A 10021-nucleotide genomic window follows, 5' to 3' on the forward strand; every position below is an offset into this window, starting at 1 on the left:
CGCAGGTTATGTAACAAGATTTTCTTCAACATGTAGCTTTGACAAAGTATTCCCAGATATTCCCTTGGAAAACATATAACATATAGCCGTCTGGTATATAAGTGTGACCTGTAATTTTACAAATCCTAATATCTACTTATATGTAAGAGTCAGGATAAGGGTCCTGAGTCTCTTTCCATGGTAAACTCACACACAGTTAGCTATTGGGAAAAAGAAAGCAAATTCATAACTCCTTCTATTTTTCCCCCCAAAGTAAGGCTCAGAGCAAAGATTCTAACACATTTCTTGCAAAGTTTGACAGATGTTTACTGAATTCTCATTACACCAATCGAAAGTAATTATAGCATTTCATTGTGCAAGAGGCAGCCGCACAAGCAAAAAAGAATATTAGGAGTGGAGTCAGGGGTGAGGGGGAGGCAGTGGAAAAAGGGAAGAGAGAGAAGGGGGCAGCCATGTGGGACACCTAAGCTTAGAGAACTGGTCAATTGGGCAAGGGCACAGAGGCATGGGGAGAGGATGCTAACATTTCTGGGAGAATGAATTCACAGAAAAGGAGATGAATTTATCTGAGGGCTGATTGGATGGAGTCATACCAATATGAAAAACACAGATGTAGGGTTTACCTTTGGTCTTTAAATAATAGTGCTCTTTGTGTCTCCTCTAGGTTTCCAGAGATACCTCTTTCATAGAAATGGATACCAAGGAAGTGGGGTCACTGCTGTGATAGATTTGGCCATGTGACTTTTATGATTTGGACATGTTTTTGTGAGGGGAATTCAAAAGCTTTGAGTATAGTGGGCTGAAAAAGTTATTGAATCCTGGAAACAGAGCTCATAGGCTGTTTTGTGGTAGTTGAGGCCTAGCTCATGGGGTTTTGGAGAGGAATAAAGAGTCTATCAGGGACAATTAAAAGTATACATAGATATTTCGACTAAGAGTGCGTGTGTGTTGGTCATGCTTGGTCTGAAGATGCTGCTGAGATCACCAGAGATGTCAGGACCACTAACATGGCGTCTTCTTCCTTGGGACATGCCCTTTGGGATAAGGCTAGTAGCTGGAGGCATGGCATCTTCTTCCTTGGGACGCACCCTTTGGGATAAGGCTAGTAGCTGGAGGGGAAGGGCTGCTCAAGTCCTTTGGGTTTTTTGGTGTGACTGTTTCATGCTCCAGTTCTTTGATTTTGAAGAAGAATATTTATTCTGTGATGTCACTCATGGTTGTACTTCCTGCCTTGACTTCTTCACAATGACGAATTGTAAGCCAAGGATGAAAAAAACCCCACAGTGGCGATCTTAGCTGGAGGTTATTGGAAGTTTCTAGAAATGGTTCAGAAAGCTACTACCTCTGAATTAGAAATGACTATTTTCGGTTGAGTCATAGGAGGGAGAGTAAGGCGTGGTGAGGCAAAAGAGCAAACAGTTAGCTATAGGAAGACAATGTAAGGCTGCATTAACAGAGTTAGGGTGTCCAGCGAAAGGAAGGTGGTGTTAATGTGCTCTAGCTGGCTGGCTTGCCCTGAAACTGACACGGACAAAGGGCTGTGATGAACGAAGAATCCAGTAACCATCTTTGAAGACTGGTGTCAACAGAGAAAGCACCTGCAGGAAGGCCATCCCTGCCCTCTCTTTTATTGCAAATAGAGCTTCTTCCGGAGGGTGCTTTGGACTTCAGGGTTCACTTTCCTTGGTTTTCCTTCCTGCATCACCTCCGTGTTTGCCATAAGTCGGGTGATCTGTAAAAATAGGTGTGGTCAGCTGTGGGGACTGGCCTGCCAGAGAGGCTGGTGTCAGGAGAGCATGGGGATGAGGCTGCAGGGAAAGGCAGGTTGGTATCCATGTCTCAAGACACTAATTCCATAGTTTCTATGCATTCATTGGTTAGCTAGTTGGTGTGTGTCTGTATGCGTATGTTTATGTCATGCATGTATCAGCTGTTAGAGAGAGATGACATAGTGTTGTCACCTTCCATAACTTTCCACCTTGTTTTATTGAGGTAGTGTCTCTCACTGAATTAGTGGCTCAGCGATTTTGATAGACTATCTGGGCCTCCGCATGTACAAACATACACACACACCCATCCATCTCCACATACATGTGCCTATACAGATACATACCACATAAAAATGCATGAAAATGAAAAAAAAACCCTAAAAAACCCAAAATCATTCCCACACATAGTGAACTTGAGAGTCCCAGTGTGTATGTATGGAGATGAGAGCATAGGGAAAGGTTGGGAGGGGCTGGGCTTGGGTGGGGTTCCCAGGTTCTTCATCTGGCTCACCTCTTCTGTCAGTTCTAAGATGGATCCTTTTTTATGAATGAACACATCCGTCAGGGTCTGGATGAAGCCAGAGCCTTTCTCGTCATGTCTATAGGAGAGGTACCCTGGGAAGGTCAGAAAATTGAGTTTGGAGAAGTCTTTAGAGAGTGAAGGGGACTCCAGAAGAGGGTCCCCTCCTGAAGAAGAAGTTCAGGGATCTTGGGTGCTGATTCATGGGGAAGGAGCATAAGGCACCCTAGGACATCTGAGAGCTCATACCCTCTACCGTGGAGTAGATGTGGAGGGTATCCGTATAGGTTGGGATACTTTGGGGGTTGTTCTTGAGCACAGCAACCTCATCTCCACCTAGTTCCTCATCTCCACCTAGTTCCTCATTTCCACGTAGTTCCTCACCGGGGTCTCTGTGCTCTAAAACCAGGGGGCGGAAAGAAAAAGTCAGGAAGGAAAATGGGACCAAGGGACGGTTGAAGAGCAGTCTGGCAGCATGCCAGGTTCAGCTGGGGCTCAGAGTCTGGACTGAATGGAAAAACAGACACTCTGGGCCAGAGAGATGGCTTAGTGGTTAAGAGAGTTTATTATTTTTGCAGAGGGCCAAAGATTGGTTTCCAGGCCCCATGGAGTCCCTGTACCTCTGACTCCAGAGATCTTCACCCTTTTCTGGCAGCCTCAGTTATCTCTCAGTTATCTGCAGTCACACACACACACACACACACACACACACACACACACACCCCTAACAAAAAAGAATCTTAATAATACATGGACCCAGACGGGCATGGTGCTGCATGCTTACAATCCCAGCACTTTGGAACCAAGGCAGGAAGATCATAGATTTGAGGCTAGCTTGGATTACATAATGCATTCCAGGTCAGCCTGTGATACATAGTGAGTTCAGTCTTATTACCCTTACCCCAAAGACCAAGGATGTGATGTCCCAGTCCCTACCTCCTCTACAAGCCTGGATGATGTACACCTTTGGCTTGCCTCTCAGGGCCTTGCAGTTCTTGTTGTTCAAGACTTCAAAAAGGTCTTCTAGTCTGACCATCTTCTCATCTTCTCCCTTGAGGAGGCCTTCCTCACCATGTGCCATGAGTACCACAAAGGCACAGCTGACAGGCTCTTCCCAATTATCTATGGTCTGCTGAAATTCATCCAACTCTTCCAGAAATTGCTTGGAGGAAGAGAAATGAGCAGGCTCAGAGAGGTGACTCAAAGCCTATCCTTTCTGTCAAGCCTGCTTCCCTCCTGACATGGAGCTGGCTGTTCAATACCTGGGCGGTGGGATCCCTCTTCATGGTGCTTTCAAATTTCAGGTAACGGAACATGCGTTCCAGGGCCTCCATGTCTACCTCGGAACCCTCCCGGGCTTTGGTGACACACAGCGTCAGGGCCAGGCGGGCACCTGACATATCATATCTTTCCTAAGGAAGAGAGAGAGAGAGAGGAAGAGGACAACATAGCACAGTGAAGCCTGGGGTTAGGGTTGGCAGAACCTCCAAACAAGTTGCCAAGAGGTTCAGGGTGCTCTGAGAATTTCTCCATTTCTTGCTTACTTGCAGAGGTCTCAGAATGTCTAAAGCCATAACTGGGATCCTATCTTATACCATCTGAGAAAGGGTGGTATTGGGGTTAGAATTTCTTTTGTGAAGAAAAGCAGTTTGAGTAAGGACCAAAGTGATAAGAGACAGTTGTGTTGGGTTCCTTCCCTCCTTTTCCAAGTTGCTTTCCATTTCTGGGTATATTCTTTTGTCTTCTTTTTCATTCCTTCTGCACCATTTAAGTTTTTCCACCCCTTTTCCACATCTCCATGCATTTTGTACCCTCACCCACCTCCTGCAATGGCTGAGGATCACTCATCTCTGACTCCATGTCTGGCTTTCAGCACCTTTGTTTTGCCCTGGAGGTCAAGAGAACACAGGTAAAAAGTTCCCACAGGAAGGCTGATGGGGTAAGGTGAAAGTTTGATTTGTCTATCGTGGACTTTTGAAACTGCATAGGAAAGTTACTATATGGTCAGACCTGGAACCACATGGACCATCCCTAGAGTATGTTTTCTCTACAGTTACAATACCTTGGAGTCTTTCATCCATGTCATTCTAAGTCCATTAAAAATGACATCTCTTGCTGGGTGGTGGTGCCACATACCTGTAATTCCCAGCACACAGGAGGCAGATCTCTATGAGTTCAAGGCTAGCCTGATCTACAGAGCAAGTTTCAGGATAGCAAAGGTTACACAGAGAAACCTTGTCTTGAAAAACAAAACAAACAAAAACCAAACAAACAAGAAACAAAGAAAGAGGAAAATGTCATCTCTTGAACCCTCTTTTCCTCCTCCTCCAGAACATTTACTTGCTTGGGTTTGGCAGTCTCTTCCTTCCTAGGACTGATCATGGCAAATAGCCCACATACTTTTCTGTTATACCAAGGGATGTCTGGCTGGGGAGGGTTCATGGTTAGCTTAAACTGAGCATTCCATCAAAATGAGATCTGGCTTCTTCATACTTGTGGTTTTCTCATCTGAGGAGGTCAATCTATGTCTCCCTGTCTGCCTTGAGTCTGAGCATCTTCCAGGAGTCTTCATCCTTCTTCTTGAGTCCTAGCTTGTACCCTGGCTAAACTGAAGGATGTCTGGCATGCCCTGAGCCTTTCCTCACACTTCTGATGAGACTGGAGTGCTTCTTATGATTGGAGTGACATAATGTCTGCTATGCCTTCTCTCCATTGCACATACTTTTACCCACCTACCAATCCATACACATACTGGCCATCCAGCCATGGGTCTATCCATCTACTTATTTACCCATTAATCACTTATTAAACAGTTATTCATCCATTTATCCATCCATCTATCCATCTATTCATCCATCATCCATCCATCCATCCATCCATCCATCCATCCATCCATCCATCCATCCATGTACTTTAATATCTAACTGTCCAATTGTGCACTTATGCCTTTAGATGTTCTCCTATCAGCCATCAAACAATCTTCTACACATTTACCTATAAACCAACCATAAATCTCTTAGTTGTCCATATCTACCCACCCAGTTGCATCTAACTCTCCTCCACTGATTAAGCATATGTTTCCTGAGGGCTTATTATATATTAATCACCGGGAAAACATTATGTTAGATAGTCCTTCTCCTTGCCCTTATGTAGTTCTATGACAGACATGAATGACCATCAACTTTCTCCCCTATGAAAACACACACACACACACACACACACACACACACACACACACACCCCATGAGGAAAGAGGAAACAAATACTGTAACTATGGAAGTGACAGGAGCCCAGCTCTGAACTCAGACATAGCAGACCCCAGTCCCATCCCAAGAACATAAGCTTCTCACTCTGTCTCACTCTGAGATTCAGTGGTTGCATCTGGGAATAGCAGTAGGTACATCAGCAGTAAAGGCAAACTAAGCCAGGCTTCATGATCCCTACTGGCCTCGTGGCTATGCCGCTCCCTTCTTTGCCTGTTTATACTTGCATTACGGCAATGTGTGTGTTTTTACAAACTACTCACTGAATATCGCTTTAATCATCTTTGTGATTACATGCCTGTAATGAAGAGTGTAAGACAGATGTATTGACAAGTACAAATAAAATTTACAACAAACATCCCATATTTTATGTTAAGTATTAGGTCTCTCAGACTAGAAAGAAGAAAATGACATGAAGAGGAAGTAGCCGTGCTTCCCCGATTCTTACTCCAGTGGCTGAACTGGTAGCTGAGCTGAGTTTTCATGACCAAAGCCTGCTGTCTTTATCTGTGTCTCCATCAGGGCTGACAGAATGGGTGGAGAGGCAGGTTTTGAGGAGAACGTGTTGAGCAAACAAATAAACAAATGAACAGACAAGAAAGGGCCTGTGTAGGAATTTGTTAGAACAAATGGAAAACTTCTTCATTTCTGTCAGAATAGAAAAGGGGAAGGGGGAAAGAGGGAGGGCAGAGGGGGGAGGGAAGGAGGAGGGAGGGAAGGAGGGGGAAGGGAGAAGGAGAGAGAGAAGGGGAGAGAGAGAGAGAGAGAGAGAGAGAGAGAGAGAGAGAGAGAGAGAGAGAGAGAGAGAGAGAGAGAGAGAGAGAGGTGACTGGCAAAGCCCTCACCGGCTGTAGAAGCAGGTGCTCCTTCTCCTTGGGATCAGGCCCTGGCTTGTCTGTCTCCAAGCTGCTGATAACAGCGCTGTCATTCAAGAGGAGTTAGAGCCTCGTGCTGCTCTCCAAGAAGGGGCGGGCACGGAAAGGTTTCCCCAAGCTTCTCCTGAGATCCTGTCCGTGACTAGAGCAGTACAAACTCTGTACCTTTATTGTCTGCAAGTTTTCTGTCACCAAGACACCTCGTGACAAGAGAGCCACACCCTTGGCGGCAGGTGTAGGAGCAGAGTCAAACGCCCATGGAATGAATGAACGAACGATGGCATGGCTCAGTGGACACCACCCCACCCCCACTGCACCACCTCCCGGCCTACCTGAGGGAGAGCATCCAAAAGGAACAAAACACGGCCCCCTCTGCTCTCTATCCCGGGTTCAACTCATTAACATGAGATCTCTATCATCAAGACCAGTTCACTCATTCCACTATCAGGCAGATAGCAGCAGCTTCACTTTCGCGTCATCTCCAGTCCTCAGGAGTCCTCAGGAGACATTAGCATTGTCTCTCCCATTTTGAAGCCTAGGCTCAAGGCTGTGCAAATAGGTGACAGCTCAAGAACACCCAGACAGCACTTACCATTCAAATCCAGGATTGTCCTCCACGATGCTTTATGCCCCCTCCTCAGCTCTCTTCTCTTCCTCTTATTCTTCCCCTTTTGTTCTATCCCAGTATCTTGTTTTATGTTTATTTTTATGTTGACAGGTTTCATGAGATAAACTCATACTATTCAGCTCTTCCACTGGCATGCCCAACTTGCTGGCTTTAAGACCTTTACAGAGTAGGGCCAGGAACTCTTCACCGTACAGCACTCTAGAACATGCTCATTGCCTTTCAAAGACTGGCAGGATCTCTCATTGAACCAGGAACTATGCTTGCAGGCAGCAATCCCCAGCAGTCCTCCTGTTTGTAACAGTGCTAAGGTTATAGACCTGAGCATGTGGCCCCGTATGGCTTTTTACATGGTTTCTGGAGATTTGAATTTAGATCCTCGTGCTTGTGTATGAAAAACTCTGATGAGACATCTCCCCAGCCATGCATCTTAAAGTAATTTTTATTCCATTTATATTGGTTATTAATTGCATACCACACCACATACCAAAGTATGTATATGGAACTCAGAAGACAACTTGTGGGAATTCTCTCTACCTTTTGGCCCAAGGGATCAAACTCAGGTCATTTGCAGTAAGTTCCATTACCCACTGAGCCATCTTGCCCACCCACGCTTGTTCGTATATGTGACATTGTGTGTATGTGAGTGCATGCACATGCATACACATGTGTGGAAACCAGTGTTGGATCTCTTCCTCTATTGCTTTCCGCCTTAGGTTATGAGTCACGGCCTCTCACTGAGCTTCAAGCTCACTGATTCAGCTAGACTGATTGGCTGGCGAACACCTGATATCCAACTGATTTCACCTCTCCTCGGCTAGGATTAGAAATGGATGCTGCCATCCTCTGCTTTTTATATGCGTGCTGGGAATCTGAACTCAGTTTCTCATGACTGAGCCATCCGTCTCTTCATACCCCCTTTCCTGGATATTTTACAGAAATCGATTCATGTCGCACATAGCCTTCTGTGTTTGGCTTCTTTCATTTAGCACAGTATTTTTGAAATTCCTTGACATTGTAGCTTGCATTGGTCTCCATTGCTCATCAACACTGAATACTACTGGGCCGAATGAAACCTACCTGATGGAGGTCATTTTGAATATTTTTGCCTTTGGGTGATGTGCACCACAAATATTCATGTGCAATGTTATATACATCTATGGACACGTGTTTGTGTAAGTTCATGTATTTTTATTCCATTCCTGAGAGTAAAATACCAAAGCAGACATTTTGTTTTGGTTCTCACAACTGGAATATTTCTGTTCACCCACTTCTGTTTGCTTTAGGCTTACCCAGACCCAACATTTTTCTCTACAATTCCCCAAACACTACCCTAATAGAAAATTCCAGAATTCATTTTTTTCTGCTTTCAGCATTTCATATAAGTGAGATCTCATATTAAACTCTATTATAAATTTTATTCTTAAAATTTAGTTAATTTTTACTACATTTATTTATTTACTCTGTGTGTTTTTGCAAGTTCACACATGCACATGCGCATGTACGTGTGTATGTGCAGTGAATAAGTATGGAGGTAAAAGGACAATCTTTGTGAACTGGTTCTTTTTCCACTATGCAAGTCTCAGGGATAGAACTCAGGTGGTTAGGCTTGGAGCAAGTGCCTTCACCCACTAAGCCATCTTGCCAGCCCGATGGGCAGTGTCATTGCCACTTAGAATAATATTGATTGATCTTTATCAATCATTGCTGCTGGAGCAGATTAATGATTCAACCACCACCCTTAGAAATAATTTAGGGATGTAGTTTGTTAGTATAGTTGGGTTAAGATGTTTTTGTTAGTGGCTTTGATGTAAAAAAAAATCTTGGGGAGCAATTTAAATTTTAGAAAGGCACACTCTTGATAGTTGAGTGAGGGACTCCTTGAAGTCAGGGAATAAGAACAGTGACAGCCGGCCATTACTAGCTGACCTGCCTCTCTTGCTGACGCTGTGCTTGTTGATCAAGGTGATGATGAGTTTCATGCACCCAGTTTTGCCCTCAGCTTCCTGATTCTATGATTTAATGAAAAATTGTTAATGAGTAGCTGTGTACCCTGAGGATTTCAAGTAGAAATGACTGTTTTTTAATATATAAAAGTTTAGATTTGTGTTTCTTTTAAGATTTTTTTATAAGATTACTTTTTGACATAAATAATACAATAGTTGATCCTTTTTTGTATCTGAAAATTGCAGATTGCCAGTAAGAGAACTGGCTGAGAAAAAAACTTGCTTGTTTACACTATGTTAATCTATAACAAATTACTTAAAAATGAATGTATGTAGGTCTTTGGGGATACTTTGTTTTCTCATCTGTAATATGTAAAACATTTAATCATGTAAGGGTATTGGGGGAACATGCAGTATTTCATTTATACTTACTGTAAGCATTCAGTTAAAATAGAATGTAATCACATTGTACTTCTTGTTTTGTTTTGTTTTGTTTTGTTTTGTTTTGTTTTTCGAGAAAGAGTTTCTCTGTGTAGCCCTGGCTGTCCTGGAGCTCACTCTGTAGACTAGGCTGGCCTCAAACACATTGTAGTTTTTATACTGCTTGAGAAATTTTCCTGGAGGATATAAGCTATGGGAGGAAAAAAAATAAAGTTGTTGGAGCATTGCTTCATCCACCAAATGTGTGTGTGTGTGTGATTCTGTGTGCTTGCTTCTTTACATTCATCACCAATGCCAACAATTTCCTCCTTTTTGTGGATGAACACACTGCTGGAGCTGGCCTCCAACAACAGGCCATTTGTGATATTTCCCCTCATTGTCCCACCCTGAAAATTCAGCCAATTATCTATCTATCTATCTATCTATCTATCTATCTATCTATCTATCTATCTATGCATCATCTAACATCCATCTAATATTTATCAACCATTGATCTAATTTCTATCATCTATCAATCTATCTACACAACCCATCCATCACCTAGCAATCAATCTATCAACCTATTTTACAATCTATATAAAT

General features: G+C 43.5%; 1 protein-coding gene across 2 annotated transcripts; it reads right to left on the reverse strand.

The window, feature by feature from the left end:
* Positions 1–285: 285 nt before the first annotated feature.
* On the reverse strand, positions 286–6638 carry Casp14 (caspase 14). 2 transcript variants are annotated; one of them, NM_009809.5, is made up of 7 exons: positions 6398–6584; positions 4111–4177; positions 3552–3701; positions 3226–3451; positions 2539–2688; positions 2281–2384; positions 286–1732 (listed from the first exon to the last, which is right to left on the reverse strand). In NM_009809.5, the coding sequence occupies exons 2-7, from the start codon at positions 4147–4149 to the stop codon at positions 1628–1630; spliced, it is 774 nt and encodes a 257-aa protein (NP_033939.1). In that variant the 5' UTR covers positions 4150–4177; positions 6398–6584; the 3' UTR covers positions 286–1627. The 2 variants fall into 2 exon arrangements, with proteins under 2 accessions (NP_033939.1, XP_006513223.1); XM_006513160.4 differs by lacking the exons at positions 2281–2384; positions 2539–2688 and having other exon boundaries at positions 1572–1732; positions 6398–6638.
* Between the last annotated feature and the right edge of the window lie 3383 nt (positions 6639–10021).

This window comes from Mus musculus, chromosome 10 (assembly GCF_000001635.26).
Source record: "Mus musculus strain C57BL/6J chromosome 10, GRCm38.p6 C57BL/6J".
NCBI classification, from domain to species: domain Eukaryota; kingdom Metazoa; phylum Chordata; class Mammalia; order Rodentia; family Muridae; genus Mus; species Mus musculus.

What these genes read in the sequence shown, in the direction of transcription:
- Casp14 (NM_009809.5), bottom strand. Translation starts at nt 4,149, where the DNA reads ATGGAGTCAGAGATGAGTGATCCTCAGCCATTGCAGGAG. An exon ending in ATCCTCAGCCATTGCAGGAG is followed by an intron (nt 3,702 to 4,110) that starts GTGGGTGAGGGT and finishes TCTCTTCCTTAG; the next exon opens with GAAAGATATGATATGTCAGG. An exon ending in AGAGGGATCCCACCGCCCAG is followed by an intron (nt 3,452 to 3,551) that starts GTATTGAACAGC and finishes TCTTCCTCCAAG; the next exon opens with CAATTTCTGGAAGAGTTGGA.